We start from the raw sequence: 27,645 nt of genomic DNA, 5'->3' as shown, positions 1-27,645 counted from the left end.
TGAAAGAAGGGTGGGTCCAAGTATGAAACTTAAATAAGGGCCGTGATTTGGGCACGGATGCTGAGCTAGCTGAAGTGACCTGGCACACTTGACAAGAGACCGACCATTGGGAAACAGAGGCAGAGATTTAAAGCAATATTTCAGAATTCTCAGAATAAATACATTCCTCCTGTAAAGAAGAATTCTAAAGGGAACGCCCACTGTCCAGGATTAACTGAAGGAGTTAGGGAAAGCATCAAATTTAAGAGAAAAAGCTTATAATTGTGCAAAGATGCAAGGCAGGTCAGATTTTCAGAATATAGAGAATGGCAGAGAATGATGAAGAGGTTAATCGGACAAAATAAATCAGACTATGAGATTAAACTAGCTCAGAATTTAAACAGACACAGTAGTGTACCTACAGGCATTTACAAATGAAAATAGTAAATAAAACAAGTGTTGGTATCTCCACAGAGTGAGAATGGAAAGTTAATCACAAATAATAGGAAATGGTGGATGAAATTAACAAATATTTTGCTTTTGTCTTCATCATAGAGGATACAAAAAGCATTCTAGTAATACGGCAAATCAGGAAGTGGAAAGGAGTGAGGAACTTGGTGAAATTATAATCACAAGGGAAATGGGACTGAACAAACTGATGGAGATGTGGGCCAATAAGTCTCTGGCTCCTGATAGACTTCACTGTCGGGTTTTAAAAGTGGTGGCTCATGAGGTAGTAGATGCTTTGCTGTTGATTTTCCAAAATTCACTAGATTCTGGATAGATTGCGTCAGACTAGGCAGTAGCAAATTTAACAAGAGAGGAAACTATAGGCCAGTTGGCTTGAATTCTGATATGGGGAATGTATTGGAATTGATTGTTAAGATGGTTATAACTGTGCACTTTGAACATCTCAAGGGAATTGAAAAAATCTGCATTGTTTTGTGTTGGGTAAATTGTACTTAACCAATCTTTTGGCATTCCTGAAGGAGCAACATGCACGCTGGATAAAAAGGTGCCTGTAGATATACTGCACTTAGATTTCCAGAAGGAAATTTGACAAAATATCAAATAAAAGAAGTTATTGCACAAAGTAGGAGCGTATGGTTCAGTGGATAACATATTAACATGAACAGAGGATTGGCTGGCTGGCAGAAAACAGAGAGTTTGAATAAATAGGTTTTTGACTGATTGACAAGATATAACGAGGTGAGTCCCACTGGAGTCTCTGCTAGACCATCAACTTTTTACAATTTATATCAGTGACTTAGGTGAGGGGAGCAATGGCATGGTAACTAAATTTGCAGATGACATAAGATAGGTAGGAAAATATGTTGCTAAAAGGACACACAGAGGTTGTGGGTGGATATAGGTAGGTTGAGTGAGTAGGCCAAAATATTGCAGATGATTTGTAATGAGGAAACAGTGGAATTGTTCACATTGACAGGAAAGAAATAAAAAAAAAGTGTTACCTAAAGAGAGAATGACTGCAAAATTCCAAGGTGCAGAAGGATCAAAGTGCTCTAGTGCCTGAATCCTTAAAAGTTAGTATACAGCAAGTAACCCAAGAAGGCTAATGGATGCTATCCTTTATTATGCAAGGAATTGTATGTAAAAGTAAGCACATTATGCTTCAGTTATATAGGGCAATGGTGGCACCACATCTCGAATACTGTGCGCAGTTTTGGTCTCCTCATTTTAGGAAAGTGTAAATGTGTTGGAGGAGGTTTTTACAGCACACAAAGAGCTAAGTGCACACATTAAATTAGCAAATGCATCTTGCTCCAAAATAATAGAAAAATCTGTGGACAGAAAGCAGACTTAATCTTTCAGAACGAAGAAGGGTCACTAGACCTGAAACGTTAACTCTGCTTTCTCTCCACAGATCCTGCCAGACCTGCTGAGGTTTTCCAGTAATTTCTGTTTTTATTATTCTAGATCAACATGTCTGACTGTGCATTTCAAATGGAAAATCAGGGTTTAGTCCCATAAGCTACCCACCATTTTAACAGTGTCACTCAGTGCCTCCCACTGCTGAAATGGAATCACTATCCTGCTGCGACACCATTGGTCATAACAGGAGCGCCTCTCTTCATTGGTCAAGGTCTCTTTCGCTTGCTGCAGTTTCTGAAATTGCTCCACTAGATTGGGGAGAGAGAGAGAGAAAACAAAGCTCACTTAATGAAGCTGGTAGAACACAGAACTCTAATCTGTACAGTGCACATATTCATTGCTCATTGAGAAACCATCCCCTTGCACTATTCACTGATAGGATCAGAACTCATTTCTGGCTGTAGCTTGTTGAAGGGTCTGGATGTGAACGTTGATGTAAACTCACCATTCTGACTTAGAAATATATCGCTGTTCCTTCACTGTCACTTGGTCAAAATCCTGGAATATCCTCCATAAGGACATGGACTGCAGCGGTTCAAGAAGGCAGTTCACCACCACTTTCTCATGGGGCAACTAGGGACGGGCAATAAATGCTGCCCAGCCAATGATGCCCACATCCCTTCAGTGAATAAAGAAAATAGAATCTCTACCACTGGACAAGTCAATGAGGTTCACTAAGAACACCTTCACTTAACCAAGCGTCACAAAATTGAAAAATAGACACAGTACAGAAAGGCCATTTGGGCCATCATAACTCATCAGGTTTTGCCTCTGTTATCCCAGCTTGTTCAGAACACCATTCAAAGTGTGGATCACCCCTTGCCTGAAGCTATCCATAAGTTTCCCATCACCAGTCCTGAGCCTGGGTCACCGGAGTTAATATGTTGACTAGCACAGGGAATGAGTATCCTGATACACCATGAAATTATGCTTTATGAGAGACATAGAAAGCAGGAGCTTTTGGCTCTTCAAGCCTGATTTGACTTTCAACGTGACCATGAACTCTATCTCACTCCCCATTCCCCTTGATGCCTTTAAAATCTAAACGTCTGTCTTTATCTCTCTCGAATGCATTCAATGACTTGGCCTCTACAACTGTCTGTGGTAGAGAATTCCACAGGTTCACTAACTTTTGTGTGAAGAATTCTTTTCATATCTCAGTCCTAAATAGTCTCCCCCATACCCTAAGACTGTGTCCCATGAGTGTAGACCTCCCTACCAGGGAAACATGCCCCTCCAATTAATCTTGCAGCCCTGTTGGAATTTTATTCTTTTCAATCAGACCTCCTCTCACCCTTCAAAACTTTAGCGAATTCAAGCCAAGTCAAACCAATCTATCCTCATGGGACAGTCCTGCCATCACTAGTATCACCGCTGTGGTCCTCCACTCTACAACCTGTTATAGCCTTTCTTAGGTAGGGAGACCAAAATTGCACCAAAACTCCAGGTATGGTCTCACCCAAGACCCTAAATAACTACAGTAAATCATCCCTTTTTCTAAACTCATATTTATCCATACCTTTTAATATCGTCTGTAAGACCCTATCTCTATCATGTCTTTTCAAAGTTAAGAAGCCTCCTAACAGCCTGATTCTAATGCAGGGCAAGCAATTGGATTTTGACTGAGTTACAAAATAGCCTCTCATTTTCTGTTCACTCAATGCCACAGATCAAGTCTTGTGGTCCCTGGGCTTGAATAATTCCAATAGAGCTTTGTGATTAAAACTGAAAGACAAATCTTCAAGCTGTCTCGGCAAGGCTCAATGGATGTTTAGAGTAACAACTGGGACGGTTAGAGTAACAACTGGGACGGTTAGAGTAACAACTGGGACGGTTAGAGTAATAATTGGGGTGGTTAGAGTAATAATTGGGATGGTTAGAGTAACACCTGAGGAGAAAGCAAACAAGCACTGGCCATTCAGCCCCTTAACCTGGCCCTGCTGTTCAATTAACTCGTAGAAGAACTTCAGCTCACGTCCATGCAGCCTCCTTTGTTCCATTTCCCTCAATCCCCTAAACTGAAGAAAATCTCAGCTGAACCCTGTGTTTTGGGAGAAAGAGAACAGGCCTTCCCTCTCAGCTGCTCTTGGGTCCTAATATGTCTCTACCCATTTTGGGGGTAGGTCTAACAAAAGGTCCCTTTGCAAGGTCTAGGTATGGTGCGTGACCCTTCAATATGCCCTCACAATCCTCATGCCAGCTCTTAGCTGGCAACAGTTTGATGGACATGTCACAAAACCAGTGACTGTCAGGGAGTTTGGGAAATGCTGTGTGTTTGTTCAGACGGGTTGACGGTGTGGATAGAGGCATCACACTCTCTACCTTAGTTTAAAGGTAGCCATCCCAAAGAGAGAGAGCAGAACCTTCACTGAGCAAGATCTATCCCAACTCCCAGATACCACGACAGGATTTAAAAGGAAAGCATTAAACTAAGCCTAAGCACCATATTTTGTCACATACACCTGTTTTCGATATGATGTTGCTTATCATTTGAATGTTCAAAGAAATTAATTCTGACTGACACACACGCCTGTGTTATTACTTGGCTTTTTGATGCCAAAGTGTGTGCAATCACACACATGCAAGCTTAATACATGACTGTATCTTAGCTTTCATCCTCCTGAATCTAACAGGTTAGCACCACTGCCTTACAGTGCCAGGGACCCAGGTTCAGTTCCACGATCAAGCGACTATCTGTGTGGAGTTTGCACATTCTCCCTGTGTCTGTGTGGGTTTCCTCCGGGTACTCCAGTTTCCTCCTGCAGTCCAAAGATGTACAGGCTAAGTGGATTGGCCATGCTAAATTGCTCATAGCGTCCAATGATGTATAGGCTAGGTGGGTTAGCCATGGGAAATGTGGGGTTGGGGGGGCTCTATGGAGAGTCAGCTCAAACTCAATGGGCCAAATGGCCTGTTTCTGCACTGTAGGGATTCTATGAATCTCTCCTGTCCTTCCAACTAATTTCAAAATTTGCATGGTTGCAAAGATCAGCTGAACAGAGACAAATATTTGATTTAAAGCATGTTGTTTTTGTAAACCTTCTGGGTGGATTCCCAGCTCCAAACAGAAACATGCAGATTCTAATGGCCCGAACTGACTAGTGTCAGGTTTCAGGACTGAAAGGAGGTTTTCTTCAAATACAATAACAAAAGGTTAACTTTACTCAGGGTTACTGAGTGACTGAAGTTTCCACTTTTATTAAAGCAAACAGGAATGACTGTTTCATCATTATTTCTGGTCAACAAACTCCAGGAGCAAACACTTTTGCGAACATGACGACAGTAAAAGTGGCTGCGCAATCAAATGGTGCCAAAGTATGGTGACTCTTTGCGAGCTTTCTACAGCAGACCTTATTCTTACATATCTTACGATTGTTAACATTGCATTCCTCGTTCTGTTCTATTACCCTAATACACTTTGTAATGTATGATCTGCCTGCAAAACAAAACTTTTCACTGTACGTCAGTATGTGACAATAATAAATTAAATCAAACAATCCACGACGCATCATGGTAAACCATTTCAGGAAATTTCAGGCAGCATGCATCATTGAACTATCCTTTCGGAGTTTTTATTTTATTCATTCGATCTGGCCAACTTTTATTGCCCATTCCCATTGCCCTTGAATTGGGCAGCTTGCTCCTCTGCTTCAGAGGGCATTCAACGACATTGCTTTGGGTCTGGAGTCACATGGAGGCCAGACCAAGTAAGGGTGGCAGTTTCCTTCCCTAAAGGACATTTTTATGACAATGGTTTCACAGTCATCATTAGACTTTTAATTCCAGATTTCTCCTGAATTCAAATTTTATTGTGGTGGGATTTAAAGCCTGGTCCCCAGAATGTTACCTGGGTCACTGGGTTACTAGTCCAGCCACAACACCACTGTACCATCACTTCTCAAAGTGTGGGGAAGTCAGTCAGTCAGCTGTCCCTGAAAAAGTGACTCAATGAGAAAGGACCTGCAATACTCTGATGGTTGTCCCTCCATTGCTGTCCAATTGCAACCCAGTGTTGCTTGACTTGCCTGCCTCAACCTTATTAGACAGTGTTAGTACTCCTTCAACTTGACACTTTCAGTGTCAGCGCATTCACTGTGATCTTTGATGCCATTGACACAGGCAGGTTGCTCATTTCAGTTACACTGAGTAGGGTTGGAGTGTAGAGATTCCTCAACAAAGAGCTCTCAGGAAGTGACCTCCAGCCACTCGATGGCGCCAACTGTGGAGAATTGTTGCCCCACACTGTGCCCAGGCTAAATGTGTCATTTAACCCCACCATCGAGGAATGCACAGTTCAAACACCAACACTGCCATGGGATATGCAGCTGAACCATTATTATTAACCCAAACTCTGTCAGTGAGGTGCAGAGGTTGGGAATTCTGCAACTGAAAGGCTCACCTCCCATCAAAGCTTTAGTGGCAACATTCGGTGCACTCTGGGTGGGGGATTTCAATGTCCACCACCAATAGTGGCTCGGCAGCGGTACTACTGACTGAGCTGGTCGGGTCCTAAAGGACATAGTTGCTAGACTGGGTCTGCGGCAGGTGGTGAGGGAACCAACAAGAGGGAAAAACATACTTGACCTCATCCTTACTAATCTTCCAGTTGCAGATGCATCTGTCCATGACAGTATTGGTAAGAGCAACCAACGCACAGTCGTTGTGGAGACAAAGTCCCGCCTTCACATTGAGAACAACCTCCATCGTGTTGTGTGGCACTATCATCGTGTTAAAGGGGACAGACTTCGCACAGATCTAGCAACTCAAGACTGGGCAGCCATGAGGCACTGTGGGCCATCAACAGCAGCAGAATTATACTCCAGCACAATCTGTAACCTCATGTCCCGGCATATCCCCCACTCAACCATTACCATCAAACCAGGGAATCAACCCTGGTTCAATGGAGAGTGCAGGAGGGCATGCCAGGAACAGCACCAGGCATACCTGAAGATGAGGTATCAACCTGGTGAAGCCACCAAACAGGACTACTTGCACGCCAAACAGCGAAAGCAACAAGTGATAGACAGAGCCAAGTGATCCCACAACCGACGGATCAGATCTAAGCTCTGCAGTCCTGCCACATCCAGTTGTGAATGGTGGTGGACAATTAAACAACTCACTGGAGGAGGAGGCTCCACAAATATCCCCATCCTCAATGATGGAAGACCCCAGCACATCAGTGCAAAAGATAGGGCTGAAGGATTCGCAGCAATCTTCAGCCAGAAGTGCCGAGTGGACGATCCATCCCAGACTCCTCCAGTGGTCCCCAGCATTACCAGTATGAGGTGATTGGATGTTAGGGTGGCACAGTGGCTCAGTGGTTGGCAATGCTGCCTCACAGCACCAGGGACTCGGGTTCAATTCCACCCTTGGGTGACTGTCTGTGTGGCGTTTGCGCATTCTCCCTGTGTCTGCATGGGTTTCCTCCAGGTGCTCCGGTTTCCTCCCACAGTCCAAAGATGTCTAGGCTAGGTGGATTGGCCATGGAAAGTTGCCCATTTGTAGATTAGGTGAGTTATAGGGGGAAGGGTCTGGGTGGGATACTTTGAGAGTCGGTGTGGATTTGTTGGGCCAAAGGGCCTGTTTTCCACACTGCAGGGATTCTATGATTCTATGATTATAGGTACGAGTCTTCAGCCAATTTGATTCACTCCACGTGATATCAAGAAATGGTTGGAGACACTGGATACTGCAAAGGCTACAGGCCCTGACAACACTTCAGCAATAGTACTGAAGCCTTGTGCTCCAGAACTTGCCGCTCCCCTAGCCAAGCTGTTCCTGTACAGTTACAACACTGGTATCTACCCAGCAATGTGGAAAATTGCCCAGGTAGGTCCTGTACACAAAAAGGACGACAAATCCAACCCGGCCAATTACCGCTCCCTCAGTCTACTCTCGATCATCAGTAAAGTGATGGAAGCTGTCATCAACAGTGCTATCAAGCAGCACCTACACAGCAATAACCTGCTCAGTGACGCCCAGTTTGGGTTCTGCAAGAGGCCACTCAGCTCCTGACCTCATTACAGCCTTGGTTCAAACATGGACAAAACAGCTGAATACCAGAGGTGAGGTGAGAGTGACAGCCCTTGACATCAAGGCTGCATTCGATTGAGTGCGGCATCACGGAGCATCACTGGAATCGGGGCAAAATCTCTGCTGGTTGGAATCATACCTGACACACAGGAAGATAGTCATGGTTGTGGGAGGTCAATCATCTCAGGTCCAGGACATCTCTACAGGAGTTCCTCAGGGCAGTGTCCTAGGCCCAACCATCTTCAGCTGCTTCATCAATGACCTTCCCTCCACAATAAGGTCAGAAGTGGGGATGTTCGCCAATGATTGCACAATGTTCAGCACCGTTCATGACTCCTCAGATACTGAACCAGTCCATGTTCACATGCAACAAGATCTGGACAATATCCAGGCTTGGGCTGACAAGTGGCAAGTGACATTCGCGCCACACAAATGCCAGGCTATGACCATCACCAATAAGAGACAATCTAACCATCACTCCTTGACATTCAATGGTGTTACCATCACTGAATCCCCCACTATCAACATCTTGGGGGTTATTATTGACCAGAAACTCAACTGGACTCATCACATAAACACAGTGGCTACAAGAGCAAGTCAGAAACTAGGAATACTGAGGTGTGTAACTCAACTCCTGACTCCCCAAAGTCTCACCATCTACAAGGCACAAGTCAGGAGTGTGACGGAATACTTCCCACTTGCCTGGATGACAATACTCAAGAAGCTTGACACCATCCAGGACAAAGCAACTTGTTTGGCACCACATCCATAAACATCCACTCCCTCCACCACCGACGCTCAGTAGCAGCAGTGTGTACTATTTACAAGATGCACTGTAGAAATTCACCAAAGATCCTCAGACAGCACCTTCCAAACCCACGACCACTTCCATCCAGAAGGACAAGGGCAGCAGATACATGGGAACACCATCACACCTCCAAGTTCCCCTCCAAGTCACTCACCATCCTGACTTGGAAATATATCGCCATTCCTTCACTGAGATAACAAGGTGTAGAGCTGGATGAACACAGCAGGCCAAGCAGCATCAGAGGAGCAGGAAAGCTGACGTTTCGGATCTAGACCCTTCTTCAGAAATGGGAGGGGAAGGGGATTCTGAAATAAATAGGGAGAATGGGGAGGCGGATAGAAGATGGATAAAGGAGAAGATAGGTGGAGAGGAGACAGACAGGTCAAGGAGGCAGGGTTGGAGCCAGTAAAGGTGAGTGTAGGTGGGGAGGTGGGGAGTTGGGGAGGGGATAGGTCGGTCCAGGGAGGACAGACAGGTCAAGGAGGCGGGATGAGGCTAGTAGGTAGGAGATGGGGGTGGGGCTTGAGGTGGGAGGAGTGGATAGGTGGGAGGACAGGTGAGGGAGGCAGGTACGAGCTGGGCTGGTTTTGGGATGCGGTAGGGAGAGGGGAGATTTTGAATCTTGTGAAGTCCACATTGATAACATTGGGCTGCAGGGTTCCCAAGCGAAATATGAGGTGCTGTTCCTGCCACCTTCGGGTGGCATCATTGTGGCACTGCAGGAGGCCCAGGATGGACATGTCGTCCAAGGAGTGGGAGGGGGAGTTGAAATGGTTCGCGACTAGGAGGTGCAGTTGTTTGGTGCGAACCAAGCATAGGTGTTCCACAAAGCGGTCCCCAAGCCTCCGCTTGGTTTCCCCGATGTAGAGGAGGCCACATCTGGAACAGCGGATACAGTATACCACATTAGCAGATGTGTAGGTGAACATCTGCTTGATGTGGAAAGTCTTCTTGGGGCCTGGGATGGGGGTGACGGGAGAGGTGTAGGGGCAGGTGTAGCACTTCCTGCGGTTGCAGGGAAAAGTGCTAGGGGTGGTGGGGCTGGTGGGGAGTGTGGAGCGGACAAGGGAGTCCCGGAGAGAGTGGTCCCTCCAGAAAGCAGATAAGGGTGGGGAGGGAAAAATGTCTTTGGTGGTGGGGTCGGATTGCAGATGGCGGAAGTGTCGGAGGATGATGTGTTGGATCCGGAGGTTGGTGGGGCGGTACGCGAGGACGAGGGGGATTCTGTTTTGGTTGATATTGCGGGGAGGGGGTATGAGGGATGAGTTGCAGAAAATGCGAGAGACACGGTCGAGAGCGTTTTTGACCACTGTGGAGGGGAAGTTGCAGTCTTTGAAAAACGAGGACATCTGGGATGTCCGGGAGTGGAATGCTTCATCTTGGGAGCAGCTGTGACGGAGGCAAAGTAATTGGGAATACGGGATGGCCTTTTTGCAGGAAGGTGGGTGAGAGGAGGTGTACTCTAGGTAGCTGTGGGAGTCGGTAGGCTTGAAATGGATATCGGTTTCCAGGTGGTTGTCAGAGATGGAAATAGAGAGGTCCAGGAAGGAGAGGGAGGTATCAGAGATGGTCCAGGTGAACTTAAGGTTGGGGTGGAAGGTGTTAGTGAAATGGATGAACTGTTTGAGCTCCTCGTGGGAGCACGAGGCGGCGCCGATACTGTCAATGATGTAACGGAGGAAGAGGTGGGGTTTAGGGCTGCTGTAGGTACGGAAGAGGGATTGTTCCACGTATCCTACAAAGAGGCAGGCATAGCTTGGACCCATGCGGGTACCCATGGCCACCCCCTTTGTCTGTCGGAAGTGGGAGGAATTGAAAGAGAAGTTGTTGAGGGTGAGGACGAGTTCGGCTAAGCGGATGAGGGTGTCAGTGGAAGGGGACTGGTCGGGCCTGCGGGACAGGAAGAAGCAGAGGGCCTTTAGGCCATCTGCATGGGGAATGCAAGTGTATAGGGACTGGACATCCATGGTAAAGATGAGGTGTTGGGGACCAGGGAATCAGAAGTTTTGGAGGAGGTGGAGGGCATGGGTGGTGTCACGGATGTAAGTGGGGAGTTCCTGGACCAAGAGGGAGAAAATGGAGTCGAGATAAGTGGAGATGAGTTCAGTGGGGCAGGACCAAGCGGAGACAATGGGTCGACCAGGACAGTCAGGTTCCTACTATTGCTGTTCCTTCACTGTTGCTGGGTCAAAATCCTGGAATTTGCTCCCAAATGGCATTGTGGGTCAACCCACAGCAGGAGGAATGCAGTGGTTCAAGAAGGTAGCTCACCACCACCTTGTCAAGGGCAACTAGGGATGGGCAAGAAATGCTGGCCAGCCAGCAATGCCCACATCCCACAAAATGAATAGAAAAAAAATTCGGAGTGTGCAGGAATACAAGCCTTGGCTTGGGAGACTGTAGTTACAGCAGCACTAGAATGCAGGGCTCATTACCATCCAGAACTAATTCAGTGAGGGCACTAGCCCCGGTCTCAATATCCACTGAGACCATGGTTTATATTATTTACAAAATACGCCACAGCAACCTACTAAGACGACCTTAAAAGTACACCACAGCACTATGATCTTGTGCCCCTGAATAATCAAAAGAAGCAAGATGAGAGGATCACCAAACACCTTCAAAGGCTCCAATTCACTCACCATCATGACTTAGACATACATTGATATTGAGCAGCAGACACCAGGCTCGTGTTCAGTTGAATAGGGAAGATTAAGATGATCTAATTGAGCTATTTAAGATGATTAAAGGATTGGATAGGCTGGACAGAGAGAATCTATTCCCATTGGTTGTGGAATCTAGAGCAACAAAGCATAAACATAAAATTAGAGCAAAGTGGTTTAGGGGTGATGTCAGGACGTACACTTTTACACAAAGTGAAATCTTGCTACCTCTCAGTGCCAGGGACCCGGGTTCGATTCCAGCCTTGGGTGACAGTCTGTGTGGAGTTTGCACATTCTTCCACAGTCCAAAGATGTGCAGGTTAGGTGAATTGGCCATGCTAGATTGTTTGTAGTGTCCATGGATGTGCAGGCTCGATGGATTAGAAAATGCTGGGTTACAGGGATAGGGTAAGGGGGGGTGGGGGGGTGGGGGGTGTTGGGATGCTCTTTCAAGGGTCAGTGTGAACTTGATGGGCCAAATGGCCTGCTTCCACCCTGTAGGGGATTCTATGATTCTAAGTCTGGTACTCTCTTCCACCAAACAGCTGTTGAAATTGGGGAACTGTTGAAAATTTCAAAACTGCTATTCATTAGGCAAGAGAATTAAAGAATACAGAATCAGACTAAGTGTACAGAGTTAAGGCAAAAGGTGAGCTCTAGTGAAATTAATTGTGGTGAAACGGTGACACATGAGGAACTGGCTGGTCTACCTCCATTCCTTCATTGTTGTTGGATCAATATCCTGGAACTCATTACGGAGCTCCACTGAGGAAGTAGCTTCAATTCAAAGAGTGTGGGCCTTGAGGAAGAGGTCCAGCATCTGTTCAGGGAACGGAGCTTCAAAAAATAGATGCATTTTCACCAGGATCACCCACAGACAGAGGGCAATTAAAGAAGCTGGTAAGTAAGAAGCCCCGCACCCCATTAATCTGCACCAGATTCAATCCTAGAGGTGAAAAGGCCAGTGTCCCACCCATTCCAACACCTCATCCGTTGGAAAACCTGCTGCACCATGTCATAGGCCAAAGAGATCGAAATTTAGAAGGTCAAAAGGTCAGAAGAAATAAGAGCAGGAGTAGGTTTTTTGGTGCATCAAGATCAAGTGCCCAATGGAGCATGAAGCTACAAACTCTTGAGTATGAGGCAAGAACACTGGCAGTCAGATAAAGCAACACTATCACTGTGGTATCTTTCCCAAAACACACATGATCAGGAAGGAATTTTCCTGCATTGATTGGAAGGAAAAATTACTATAGCCCACTCAATGGAATACTTGGCAAATCTAGTTGTAGATATTTCTTAAAAAGCCATACACAATGTGAATAATATTCCCATTGCATTGATAAAACAAAGCAAATGAATTTAGCCAAAATTAATTTTAAAATAACAGGCAATTCTTTGTTTCCGACCCGCAGTGTCGGTATGGCAGGGCGAGCTTGGTCCCAGGCGCACACATCAAATACATTTTACAAAATAAGCATAGGAGTTTGTTTTGTTTCGAAGCATGTACCTGAATAAGGAGGATCTGGGACAGGAATAAAATCACCTGAGTTTCAAAGTTTCATCAAAGCCAGCGGAAAATGGAAATCCGCTGTTTACAGGTTACCCATAGCAACGCATGGCTGATGTACTTTCTATCAGTGAGCTGGGTAGATATATGCTGAAGAAACATACCACGCATCACCCCCGTGCCTATTAATACTGCCTATTGCTGATGAGATTCTGTTTAGTGTTACTGTTTTTCCATCATTTTCAAGGTCACTGTGAGACAGAGACAAAGAAATTTGTTCATGAAAAATTGGAGCTATTGTGTCCAGGTTTAATATAACACAGTCTTGTAAACACCAGCATAAAACACTCCATGACTCATACATCAGTGACGTGGCTCAGTTTAAATTTATCTCATGACGATCAATCATTGTAATGAAACTATCTGAACAAGTCTCTTCTTTAAACTTGTACCTTTGGCACAAGAATGAATGGGTATCTCTTGCTCAGACTTTTATTTTACATTTTTACAGAATCTGTACCTGGAAGATTGCTGGGTAGCTCACAGCATATTCTTTGAAAGATTCTGCAATGAACAGTGGACATACTTAACAGTCAAAACAATTTTTTTTGTTATTGTCAGATGTGCCTTATTGAAATGACCATCTGTAAATGTGCAATGTTAGTACCGAGGGGGCACTGTCAGGAGCAGTTAGTATTCAAAGGGAGATGCTGTCTGGTTTGACAGTGTTTCTAAAGGGTCAATAGTTTACTGGCAATTTGCTTCTTATTCAGTCTAATATTCTTGTCCATCGACCTCAACTACCAACTAAACCATTAGCAAGAAAACAAGAGCACTGAGATTGTTAGTTCTCTTTATGGAAATCTTTCTCCTTGTAATCTTGCTTAGTACACTGAGTTAGAATTCTAAAATACCATATACATTTTAACACACAAAGTAATTCACCAACAATATTATGAAACATTTCCATATAGAATCTCTTCTGCATTCGGAATTTCTCCTACAGCATTTGCTCCTCGCTCCTACACACTCTGTCACAAAAACCAGTCCATATTTAAGGGACTAACTTTGTTCCAACTAGGCTTTGTGTACAGTTTGGTTCCTGCTTTAATTATCCAGTTTACTCCTGACGCCCACGTTACTTAACCTACTTGCTCCATCCCATAGGCATGTTCCAAATACCAGTGGCAAATGTTGTACAAGGTACAAGTGTTAATACTGAGGAGTGCATTTAGCACCATCCATTATGATAATGTCAGATGGATCTGGTAGGAGAAAACCTTGGGACTGCAAAACAGTAAGACCTACTGTGCAGAGCCTCCTCATAGTCAATGCCTATTACATTTTGGAAACGCAAATCAGAGCAGGACATTTATACTTAACAGTAAGGTCCTGGGGAGTGTTGCCGAACAAAGAGACCTTGGAGTGCAGGTTCATAGTTCCTTGAAAGTGGAGTCACAGTTAGATAGGATAGTGAAGAAGGCATTTGGTATGTTTGCCTTTATTGGTCAGTGCATTGAGTATAGGAGCTGGAAGGACATCTTGGTTTGGCCACTTTTGGAATACTGTATGCAATTCAGGTCTCTCTGCCATAGGAAAGATGTTGTTAAACTTGAAAGCTTCAGAAAAGATTTGCAAGGATGCTGCCAGGGTTGGAGGGTTTGAGCTATAGGGAGAGGCTGAATAGGCTTGGGCTATTTTCCCTGGAGCGTCGGAGGCTGAGGGGTAATCTTATAGATGTTTATAAAATCATGGGAGGTATAGATAGGATGAATAGTCAAGGTCTTTTCTCCAGGATAGGGGAGTCTAAAACTAGAGTGCGTAGGTTTAAGGTGAGAGGGGAAAGATTTAAAAGGGACCTAAGGGGCAACTTTTTCAGACAGAGGGTGGTGTGTGTATGGAATGAGCTGGCTGGTACAGTTACAACATTTAAAAGGCACCAGATGGGTACATAAGTAGGAAGGGATATGGGCCAAATAGTGGCAAATGGGATTAGATTAATTTTGGATATTTGATCGTCACGGGAAAGATGAACCAAACAGTCTGTTTCTGTGCTGTATATCTCTATGACTCTATATTCTATATGTTGTTACTATCATACAATAAACTACATCTTGTTAAAAGGCAAGAGACCTCTTCTTATTGGACTACTTGGTGGTCTCCATTTATCACACCAGATCAAACAGGCCCTACCAGGAAAGAGGATGGTACCAATAAATCTACCTGATAGCACAGTGAGCACTGGTGAAGATTCATCTTACGTAAAGTAAAGGTAAAGTCGCCTACTGGACCATAGGGCTGCTCTCTCATTAGAGAGAGACAACGTGTGCTGGTTTACCCTGAGCCGGGGGGTCACCACACATCAAGCAAGGGGAGAGGTTGAGAAGGAGAGTCCTTTCTGGTAACCTCAGCCAGTGTGGGAATTGAACCCACACTGTTGGCATTACAAACCAGCCATCCAGCTAACTAAACTAACCAATCCTCAAAGTAGGCATTAAGTGAAAGTCAATAATATTAGAAACGGATAACAGGTAACAATATTGATCTACACAGTGAAAACACAAGGGCAAGCATTGTCAATGGGAAATGCTCACAGCAAGTTATATTACCATTGATTGAGTTAGAATGCTTCATGGACAGAAAACGGTAATATAGGAGTAGGCCATTCAGCCCCTTGATGCTGCTCAGCTATTATAGATTATGGCTGACCTCCTACATCAAAGACCTTTTTCTCACTATCCCCCATCCCTTGATATCTTCAAAACCTAGAATCCTATTGTCCTCTGTCTTGAATACAATTACTGAGCTTCCACTAATGAAAAATAATCTTTTAGGTCAGAAGGGAGAAAGAGATTTGAAAGAAAACTTCTCACCGTTGAATCAAAATGTGTACTTTGAACATTGTGAACATAAATGCAGTCATAATGCTGTCAAGACTGCAAACTTGGGCTGGAGGCATTCCTGGAGATTTGATCATGTAATGTACTGATCACATGATGCCATGTCACATTATATCTGCACACATGACGTATGTTATGTTACAGCATTTGTGTAGTAAGAGGCCATTTCGCTGTATTGGAGTAGTTGTGTTTGTGGGCTTTTCTTGCTCACGCTTTTGGTCCAAGTGGCAGAAACAGGAGGGTGCCCGGGACTGGGCTATAAACTGAAGGTGGGGAAGAGATGTAACCCAAGCGCAGGAGTAAGAAGGGAAAGCTAATGACGGGAACATGGAGAAATGAAGGATGGAGATATGGGGGCGGGGGGCGGGGGGCGGGGGGGTGGTGGTGGTGGTGATGACAGTAAAAGGAAACCAACATAAAAGGGAGGGGAGACTCACTCTCACAGAATGGACATTGCTTCTCCTGGTCATGCTGAAGATATTCCTCTGTCTCCCTCTCTCCATCTGTTAGATTCCCCTCTCCCCCTTCTCCTCAGTTTTCCTCCCCCGTGACCTGCACCCTCCGCCACTTCCCCGGTCACCCCCTCCCTATGCTCTCTCTGCCAGACGTTCTCAAGGTTCAGGCTCTCAGGCAGATGAGCTCTTGTACGTTTCAGTGGGTGAATCGCTGATTTCAGTGCAGCATTGCCAGGGCAGAGCTTGCAGTTTCTCAGATGACACACTTACCTGCTTTCGGGTTGTGTGGGTGCTTGTCAGGATGGCAGGTCAGTGCCTTTGCTTTAAACTCTGCAACGATCTGCTCTGTCTGACAAAATAAAAGTTCAATCAGTAAACAACTTGCAGCACAAAAGATAAACCTTACATCACCAATACCAACTGAAAAGCAATTATTCATTCTATCTGATGCAATGAATCAGCGACTCCTTTTGTGCATTTATTGTTTCTTTTTGGTCAGTTTATTTTGCGTTGAGGAAGTTGGTAGCTTGCTTTGATGTAATACATTCACCATGGTAACATCTGGCATTAGGCTTTCTACACGCACAGCAGTCATCACTGCAGCTGCTCATCAAATACAATCAAAATTTTAAAAATTTCACATCGTAACTCTGACCTGTGAGCTAAATGCAATGATTCAGTAAGATGACACAGAAAGAGGAATGATCTTTAAATATTTGAGTTTGAGTGGGTTTTCCAAATACAATGTGTATTTTCTGTCCTATGAGATCTCAGGGATGTGCTTTGCAAAAACAGATGACACACACACACACAGCCTGTAAACTTCCATTCATAGCGCAACTGATACAGTCATACGGCATGGAAACAAACCCTTTGGTCCAACCAGTCCATGCTGATCATAATCCCAAATTAAACTAGTCCCACCTGCCTACACTTGGCCCATATCCCTCCAAACATTTCCTATTCATGTACCTATCCAAATATTTTTTAAACATTGTAACTGTCCTGCATCCATGATTTCCTCTGGGAGTTCACTCCACACACAAATCACTCTCCATGTAAACAAAAGTTGCCCCCATGTCTTTTTTACATCTTTCTCCTGTCACCTTAAAAATATATTATCCCTGTCCCCCAGTCTTGAAATCCCTGGGGAAAAGACACCTGTCATTCACCCTAACTATGGCCCTCATGATTTTATAAACCTCTACAAGGTCATCCCTCAACCTCCCACGCTCCAGCGAAAGAAGTCCCAGCCTATCCAGCCTATTTTTATAACTCAAAACCTCCATTCCCGGCAACATCCTGGTAAATCTTTTCTGAACCCTCTCCAACTTAATAACATCCTTTCGATAACAGGTGACCATAACTGGACACAGTATTCCAGAAGAGGCCTCATCAACATTCTGTACAACCTCAACGTGACATCCCAAATCCTATACTCGGAGGTCTGAGCAATGAAGGCAAGTGAGCTAAACACCTTCTTAACTGCCCTGTCTACATGTGATGCAAATTTCAAAGAATTCTGTACCTGAACCCCTAGGTCTCTCTGTTCTACAACACCACCCCAGTTTTGGGTCTTTAAGCTGTTATAATTACTCAGGATCTCCAATCTAATGAAAAGGCCCTTATATCGAACATAGAACATAGAACAGTACAGCACAGTACAGGCCCTTCGGCCCACAATGTTGTGCCAAACTTTTACCCTAAACCTAAGGTCTATCTAACCTCCACCCCTACCTTATACCATCATCCATATGCCTATCTAATAGCTGCTTAAATGCTCCTAATGAGGCTGACTCCACTACCCTCTTCGGCAATGCATTCCACGCCCCAACCACTCTCTGAGTAAAGAACCTACCTCTGACGTCTCCCCTATATCTACCTCCACTCACTTTAAAACTATGTCCCCTCGTAATAGCTACCTCCACCCTAGGAAAAAGTCTCTGGCTGTCCACTTTATCTATACCTCTGATCATTTTGTACACCTCTATCAAGTCACCTCTCATCCTTCGTCGTTCTAAAGAGAAAAGCCCTAGCTCTCTCAACCTTTCCTCGTAAGACCTTCCCTCTTTTCCAACACTTCCACATCTTTCTTGTAATGAGGCGACCAGAACTGGACACAATACTCCAGATGTGGCCAAACCAGGGTTTTGTATAGCTGGAGCATAACTTCACGGCTCTTGAACTCAATCCCTCTATTAAAGAAAGCCAACACACCATACGCCTTCTTAACAACTCTATCCACCTGGGTGGCAGCTTTCAGGGAACTGTGGACATGAACCCCGAGATCCCTCTGCTCCTCCACACTGCCAAGAATCTTTCCGTTAACCCTGTATTCTGCTTTCAAGTTAGTCCTTCCAAGATGAATCACCTCACACTTTTCAGGGTTAAACTGCATCTACCACTTCTCAGCCCAGCTCTGCATCCTATCAATGTCCCTTTGTAACCTAGAACATCCCCATTGTCCACAATGCGACCCACCTTCGTATCATCCGCAAACTTACTAATCCACCCTTCCACTCCTATATCCAAATCATTTACAAAAATCACAAATAGAAGAGGACCCAGAACAGATCCTTATGGTAACTGAATACCATGTTGAATATTTTCCGTCCACTACCACCCTTTGTCTTCTAAGGGTCAGCCAATTCTGAATCCAATCTGCTACATTTACCCCTGTCCCATGCCTCCTTACTTTCTGCATGAGCCTACCATGGGGAACCTTATCAAATGCCTTACTTATATCCAAGTATTCCACATCCACTGCTCTAACTTCATCCATGTGTTTGGTCACCTCTTCAAAGAATTCAATAAGGTTTGAGGCATGACATATAGCTACAATCTTTAGTCTCTGCACCCCCTAGACCTTTAGGTTTCTGTCCTCCCTCAGTTTGTCCTTGTCAATCTGCCCCCAGGGTCTGTAGTGTTACACACTGCCTGTGACCTCGCACTGTCCTGGGAGACAGAGAATTGCTGGAGAAACTCTGCAACTCCAGCAGCCTCAAACTTCAGTGGAAGGTTTCCACTTCAAAGTTCCTCTTCAGTTGGCATGGCTACAGTCAGTTTGAGGAGTTTCTTCCCACTGACCTTTAGAGCAAAGACATAATTTTCCACACCCTCAGCTTTCAGGAGTTTTCTCCCCGTAACCTTTGATCCCCTTGACAATCAAGAACCTATCTACCTCAGTTTTAAATGTACTCAATGACCTGGCCTCCACAGCCTTCTGTGGCAGTGAATTCCATAGATTCACCACTCTCTGGCTGAAGAAGTTTCTCCTTATCTCCGTTCTGAAAGGTCTTCCCTTTACTCTAAGGCTATGCCCTCGGGTCTTAGTCTCTCCTACCAATGGAAGCATCTTTCCAACATCCACTCTGTCCAGGCCATTCAGTATTCTGTAAGTTTCAATTTGATCCCCCCTCATCCTTCTAAACTTCAATGAGTGTAGTCCCAGAGTCCTCAAACGTTCCTCATATGTTAAGCTTTTCATTCCTGGGACCATTCTCATGAACCTCTCTGACATTAGCCCATCCTGGAAGCTGTGGCCAATTGTAGGACACATTTGGTAATCAAACTTAGAACCTTTTGGGCTTTATGGCTCAGTAGTTAATTGTATTGTATCCATTTTACTTCCTCAAGCACTGTTAGATCCTGCCTAAACTCTGCTGTCTACTCTAGAGTCACTCTGGAATGTGAAGATCATCCCTGTTTCTTTTCTCCACTTCCAATGATCTCCTCAAACTCTTGCCTCCTGCATGTTCCACCTTCACCTCCAAAGAAAGTACAGAGAACCCATGAGCCTTTCATTAAGTTTGAAATGGTCCGATATTAGCCTCAGCCACATTGCTGTCCTCACTAGCCTACTGAGCCAAGTTTCCCCCATCATTGTCTCTGACCTAGCCTTCAACTTGCATTTCACCGTAGTTTATCTCCTATCCCCTCAGGTCTGCACTCTGATTTCATTTGGCCCATGAAACTTACCTTATGTTTGCTCGGCCTGATTCCCACTGACAATAGTATTGAAGTCTTATGTTCCAGACTTGCCACATCCATAGCCAAACTGTTCCACTATAGCTGCAACACTAGCATTTTTTTTTATTCATTTATGGCATGAGGGTATTACTGGCCAGGCCAGCATTTATTGCCCATCCCTAATTGCCCAGATGTCAGTTAAGAGTCAATCACATTGGAGTCACATGTAGGCCAGACTAGGTCAGGATGGCAGTTTCCATCCCTAAAGGACATTAGTGAATCACGTAGGTTTTTCCAACAATTGGCAATGGATTCATGGTCATCATTAGACCCTTTAATTCCAAATGTTTATTGAATTCAAATTCTGCCATCTGCTTTGGTGGGATTTGAACGAAGGTTCCCCAGAATATTACCTGGGTCTCTGAATTAATAGTCTAGCAAAAATAACACCAGGCCATCACCTCCTCATCTACCCAAACACATGGAAATTAGGCCTGGAATGTCCTGTATGCACCCAGCAGGACAAATCCAATACAGCAATTACCGCCCCATGAGTCTAGTCTCAATCAAAGTCAGATTGCATATGAATAAAAAAATCCACCAAATTCCTGTATTTGAAAAACTGCTAATCAATCACCAATTATCACAATATCAGGTGAAGTCAGTGGAACTGAGAATTATGATTTTCTTGGCTCAGTGGTTAGCACTACAGCTTCACAGCGCCAGGGACCCAGGTTCAATTCCACCCTCGGGCAACTGTCTGTGTGGAGTTTGCACATTCTCCCTCATTCAATATGGCATTATACAATTGCACAAGAAAGTTTGCTCACTCCTGACTTTGGAGTATTGAAGGAGCAGTGCTATTTAATATTGAAGGAATGAAGGGCCACATGAGGAGTTATTGTTAAAGATGGAGCTTAGAGGCATGTATGTTCTATCACACTGCGAATTGTCGAAAAATTCTTTCAGATTGCATATGAATAAAAAAATCCATCAAATTCCTGCATTTGAAAAACTGCTAATCAATCACCAATTATCACAATGTCAGGTGAAGTCAGTGGAACTGAGAATCATCATTTTCTTGGCTCAGTGGTTAGCACTACAGCTTCACAGCGCCAGGGACCCAGGTTCAATTCCACCTTCGGGCGACTATCTGTGTGGAGTTTGCACATTCTCCCTGTGCCTGCTGGGTTTCCTCCGGGTGCTCCGGTTTCCTCCCACGGTCCAAAGATGTGCGGGTTAGGGTGGATTGGCCATGATAAATTGCTCATAGTGTTCAGGGATGTGTAGGTTAGGTGGACTAACCATGAAGAATGTAGGGTTATGGGGATAGGTCAGGGAGTTGGGTCTGGGTGGGATGTTCTTTGGAGGGTTGGTGTGGACTTAATGGGCCGAATGGCCTGCCTCCAAACTGTAAGGATTCTATGATTGCATAAAACGTCAGGACCACAAACCCAACAACTACATGGAGTCCTAATAAAACAAATACCCTCTGGGTGGCTTGAAGTTAGCATCCAGATACCCCCAGGAAGGTATAAAGAATGAACAATCTGTAACAGATAGAAACCTTTTCCATCATTGAGAGTATTTTTCACATATACCACATCACTATGATCAATGCATTGAGTAAATATGTATTTCCTGCATGAAAATATACTCTTAATCACTTCAGTGTAATTCACTCAGTGATATGCAACAGATTTCAGCATGAAGACAAAACCCGCACAGCACTGACTCCAAACTGAGAAAAGCAAAAGAAACAAAACTGAAAGACTGTGATAACAAGGTGTAGAGCTGGATGAACACAGCAGGCCAAGCAGCATCAGAGGAGCAGGAAAGCTGACGTTTCGGGTCTAGACTCTTCTTCAGAAAATGAAGAAGGGTCCAGACCCCAAACGTAAACTTTCCTGCTCCTCTGATGCTGCTTGGCCTGCTGTGTTCATCTCAGATTCTCCAGCATCGGCAGTTCCTACTATCTCCAAAACTGAAAGACTTGTATTTTTGTTGCACCTTCAGCAAAGAGCCCATGGCATTTTGAGGCAGCAAGGTACCTTCAAAGCGTAACAAATGCGGTGACCAAATTGTGCACAGCACGCTCCTGTGGATAGCAATGTGATAAGGACCAGCTGAAGTATTACTTCTGGGCATAGATAAAGACAACTATTGGCCATGACACCAGGCATAACACAATCTCCAAAATTGTGTCCGGGGTACCCTTACTGTCACAGTCTCATCCAGACCAGAAACACTGACTGCAATGAAACCTATCTCCACAACAGGTTGTATGTGGCACACCACTCACTAACTTAAGGAAGGGAGAAATGTAAACTAGATACCACTGAACATTAAAATAAAATCGGTTTGATAAACTACAATTCCGGTCAACATCAAGCTACAAACTGGCCAACACCAAACCACAAACTGGTTACTGCTGATTCCCAATGGCAGGCTCTGAGCCAGTTCAATTCCGCCAAAGCGGATCAAGACCCCGATCTCTCTCACCGTGGAGAGCTCATCGCAGCCCAGCAGTTGGTAATAATTCTCGGGATCCTGTGCGCTGCGGTTCACTATCCCGTCCATCGGTAACGATGCTCCTCAGCGCAGCTCCCCCGGTGTCTGGCTGCTGCTTGGGTTTGCCTCCTTATACAGGGCGCAGTGTACTGCCCAGCGGATATACCGCCCACTGACCGTGTTTGCTGTTAATCTCACACATGCACACAGTGAGACGGTATGGCCAGCCCCCTGGGCCTTGCAGTTTTGAACTGCCACAGCTGGACACTCCCAGTTACTGCTCTCTGCAATACTACACAGACACGGGTCTCACTTAAAACCGAGGCAGAACGGTCAAGGAAGCGAGGGACTGAGTTCCGAAACAATACCAACTTACATTGGTATAGCGCCTTCAAAGGGGCAATTGTCCCTGTGCTCTTCACGGAACCTTTATTCAGACAAGATTTGAGGGTGAGCTATATCAGGAGTATCAATTGCAGACCAAAATTTATTTCTCAAAGAAATGGGTTTTAAAAAGCACACGAGAGAGGATAGATATTGAAGCAAGAATAGGTGTAGCACAGAAATCCCAGCGGGTTGCAGATCAGAAACTAATTCCTAACAGTGATTTAAATCCAACATTTGTCAGAGAGCAGGTAACTGCAGACTCGAGTCCAGCTTCTGGACTGTTGTTGGTGCTATATTCATCCAGGCAAGTGGGGAGTATTCCATCACACTTCTAACTTGGGCCTTGTAGCTGGTAGACAGGCTTTGGGGAGCCAGGTGGTGAATTATTTGCTACAGGCCTCCGACCTGCTATTGTAGCCAGTTATAAATGAATGGTGCAGTTAAACGTGTATAATTCATATAGATTATCATTTTCAGTATTTTGGTTGTAGGTAAGTGTTAGTTACGTCTGTGAAGGGTTTTTTTTCCTTTTTACAAAAAAAGGTCAAAGTCCTTCCAGAACAGTGATTTAAATCCAACTTCTATCAAAGAGAAGGTGACTGTAGACCTGGTGGTTAATGGAAAGATGTGTATACAATTCTGTTTACAATAGATAGGATAGACATCTAAGATTATTAGCTTTATTATGAGTCCAGAAGAGCCTAGGATGGGCAAAATGTTTTTGAATTTGGTTCAGAAGACACCATTTTCTCCAGAAAGAAGGATTTGGAGCAGTTCAGAGAACTATCACTTCAACAGGATTTAGTTTGTGAAATTTCTAAGCTAGAGTTTGGTTAGTAATCTACAGGCTTTTGGTGCTAGGTTTAAGCTCTCAGATTTGTGAAAGGTTCACATCAGCAGATTTGAAAAGGGCACATTGACTTGTCTTCACAGTCCAAAAGGAAACCATCAGTCAGTTAAATACAACATGAGAGAACTGAGATAGGGAAGTAATTTCTCTAGATTTCAGTCTCTCCATCAGACAGTGTCACAAAACAGGTTGAAGCTTTGTTTTGCTGTGTGTTTAGATATTGCTAGCTGTATTCTGAAGGGGTTGAAAGTTTCAGACAGTCAGTTAAGGATTAAATTCTCAGTCATATTCTCATGGCAAATGGGAACCTGATGTACAAAGGCAGACGAGAAGCGTACGAGCTGCACTATCAGCAAGATAGAGCCAGCCCTGTGAGAGATACAGATGAGGTTGGGGGAAACAGTACAAACGTAGCAACTGAACAAAGGCGTCAGACGTAAGATAAACAATAACTTTCAGGGAACTGACCGCAAACAACGGAATTCGATTCTTGCAAAGCTTCACCAAAAAGCAGCAAACCAGATTGCATATGTAGTCCACAAAGCTGATCTCATCTACTCGTGGAAATATCTTCACTACTTTTGTAATTTAAAAAGAGCTCCAACACATCACACTCCAAACACACTAACCAACTGCCACTTCTCTGGCTTAGTCACTCACCTGCCATCTGAACATTTCATCCACTCCGTCACCTTATCACTTACTCGCCTATCACTTTACCCCCTCACTCACCACCTTAACTCTCCTGTCACTCAACCCCTCATCCTCCATAACACACCACCACCCATCCCCTCATTCTCCTGCCACTTGTGTTTTACCCACCTGCCACCTGAGGGGGGGGGGGGCAGTTAGCTCAGTTGGAGGGAGCATTGGTTTGTGCTGCAGAGTGTTCATTTCCCACATCAGCTGAGGTTACCATGAAGATCCTATCTTCTCAACCGTGCACCTCACCTGACCCTCAGGTTAAACTTACCGCCAATTGTCTCTCTCCAGTGAGAGAGTGTGACTGTGGTGAATTTTAACTTAGGCACCTGCCGCAACTTCCCAAAACATCGGCAATCGCTGGAAAAGCTCAGCACATCCGGCAGCATCTGCGGAGAGAAATCAGAGTTAATTTTACTGGGCGAGTGACCCTTCCTCAGAACCAAGCTCAGTTCTCACCTTGACCCGAAAGTTAACTCTGATTTCCCTCCACAAATGCTGCCGGACCTGCTGAGCTTTTCTAACAGTTTCTGTTTCTGATTTACAATTTTTTCCGGTTTTCCCAAAACAACACGCCACCTGACCGCATCGCCCATTTATTTTAAACACTTACCTTCTCTCAACAGTTTCTCTTTGGGCATTTAATGGGATGAGGCAACTTATACCATCAAAAAGGAGCCCTAGTATCCACAAGGGTGCCCTGCATTGCTTGGGTGAGGGTTGGGGTTGCCGAATGGGCAAGAAACAATTTACCCAACAGCAAAGAAGAGACTTAGGAATTGGGAGGGACAGAGGTGAGTGAGCTCAGGCCAGAGAGGTTAGGAGACAGTGTCATATCACTACCTAGCCCTTGGAAGGTTCGAGGCTCAGCAAAATATTGATGGTAATGACAAACAAATAGGTCTTATAGTTTATTTCAGGTTTACAGCATCTGTGGCATGCTCGCTGGATCACCACCATAGTGCCGACTAGGGCCTTCAGTAGGGTATACGTATCTGTTCAGTGCTTATGTTAGGTCTTACAACTTAACAATTAGACCTGGGTAACAGTGTAATGGAAGAGTTAACCGACACTATTGCAGCTCCTGGTATATACATACATTACAGTCGCAGGTACTTCAGTGTTTAGGCCAAGATTAAGCTACACAGTTACAAATGGTAGCATGCTTCAAGTGGCCCTGGTTAACATGGAATATGTGAACTTTATATCCTTAGGTCGCCTGACATGATGTAGTGATGATTTCATGAGCACATCTCTTAAAAGTATATTACATACTAGCTGTGAGACATAATATAACAACGGACCATATAAATTCAGAGCGGGACAGAACAACAGCGCTTCAACAAAGGTTACACAGCACTGATGGTGTCACCTGGAAGGGTGACGAAACATTTGCATTAAAACCAGTCAGCTCGGCGAACCAACCAACAACTCCAATGTAACAAATTGTCTAACGTGGGGTGACACGATGGTTCAGTGGTTAGCACTGCTATCTCACAGCACCAGGGAGCCTGGTTCAACTCCAGCCTCAGTTGACTGTCTGTGTGGAGTTTGCACATTCTCCGTGTGTCTGCGTGGGTTTCTTCTGAGTACTCCGGTTTGGTCCCACAGTCTAAAAATGTGCAAGCTAGGTGGATTGGCCATGCTAAATTGCCCATAGTGTTCAGGCATGTGTAGATTAGGTGGGTTATAGGGGGATGGGTCTGGGTGGGATGCTCTGAGGGCAGGTGTGGACTTGTTGGGCCGAAAGGCCTGTTTCCACACTGTAGGGATTCTATGATGATCTATGTTCTGACAGTTTATTCAGGCCCAAGCATCACTCTAAGCCAAACTTCTTAAAAGTTAGGTTACAAATCATTGCACAGGAATGAAATGTTACAAATGAACTATGTGCTCATTACAGTTCCCATATATCACTAACCAGTTTGGCAAGAATTGGAGGATTTGCTATTTTATTATCATCATCAACAACAGTCTGCATTTATATACTGTCTTTAACATAATTATGATTATAGTAAAAATGGATGATCAATATCAAATCCCATCATCTAAGAGTCATTCCTGAGACCCTTTACAGACCAAAACACTGGCTTAATGATGCAGAGAGAGACAGCATGAACACAGCAAATATGCTTTTGAGGTTGAAATCATCGAAACCAAGCCTGACCAACCTCTTGAGGGAGGAGATGTAAGCGACGAAATTTCAGAAAGCTCTGATTTGCCACAACACTAAAGATGAATTTTAGTGGGGTTGATTTGCTTTGAATTATTATTGTCACATTACCGAGATATAGTGAAGAGTGTTTTATTTGTGTGCTAACCAGACATACCTAATATAAATACATCAGGGTAATAGAGCAGAATGCAGAAGGATAAGAAGATGAAGGAGGGAAGGGTCAGTGCCAAACCAATACACTGTTCCTGTAGTCAATTCTGCAGGTTGTGAGGGTTTGCTGGTCAGTATCACTGAGGGGTGGCCCGCACAGTCGTGACAGTAACATATCCTTAATTGATGAATTGGTGAGTCCTGATGAGTCATTCAGGATCCCTGCAGAGCTAACCAACCAGGGTAGTGACAAGCAGGTAGGCAATAGAATTTTACAGAAGAAACATTCACCCAACAACCACTCTTTCCCCGTTAACCACCCCGATCAAACAACCTCACACTCCCCCAGTGAAAAACAGCAGTATTTGAATACAGTGGGCCTCCATTTTGAAGTACACAAGATGGTTCGGAGCAGTATGCTTCATTCGTAAATTATGCTTGTTTATCCTTATCATACCGTGGTCTGACTCATGCCCTTCTCCCCCACACCCCTTACACACACACTTTATCCCCCTTACAGCCCATACCCCAAACCCTCCTCCCCTGCCCCCCTTACCCACACTCACCTCCCTCCCCCTCCTCCCCTACCCCACACCCTACTCCACTCACCCCGCTCCCCACTTACCCATAGCCTCCTCGCCTCCCCCATACCCACAGCC

The 27,645-nt window shown here is 44.7% G+C and overlaps 1 protein-coding gene across 1 annotated transcript; it reads right to left on the bottom strand.

Moving 5' to 3' along the window:
- Positions 1-1,959: 1,959 nt before the first annotated feature.
- On the bottom strand, positions 1,960-22,875 carry dnajc12 (DnaJ (Hsp40) homolog, subfamily C, member 12). Its single transcript, XM_020525084.2, has 3 exons — positions 22,713-22,875; positions 16,512-16,590; positions 1,960-2,120 (listed from the first exon to the last, which is right to left on the bottom strand). Exons 1-3 carry the CDS (start codon positions 22,788-22,790, stop codon positions 1,960-1,962), a joined length of 318 nt encoding a protein of 105 aa, XP_020380673.2. The 5' UTR covers positions 22,791-22,875.
- Positions 22,876-27,645: the final 4,770 nt, after the last annotated feature.

Source organism: Rhincodon typus, chromosome 20, assembly GCF_021869965.1.
Source record: "Rhincodon typus isolate 14 chromosome 20, sRhiTyp1.1, whole genome shotgun sequence".
NCBI lineage: Eukaryota > Metazoa > Chordata > Chondrichthyes > Orectolobiformes > Rhincodontidae > Rhincodon > Rhincodon typus.
This window is presented reverse-complemented; position numbering and strand designations above follow the sequence as displayed.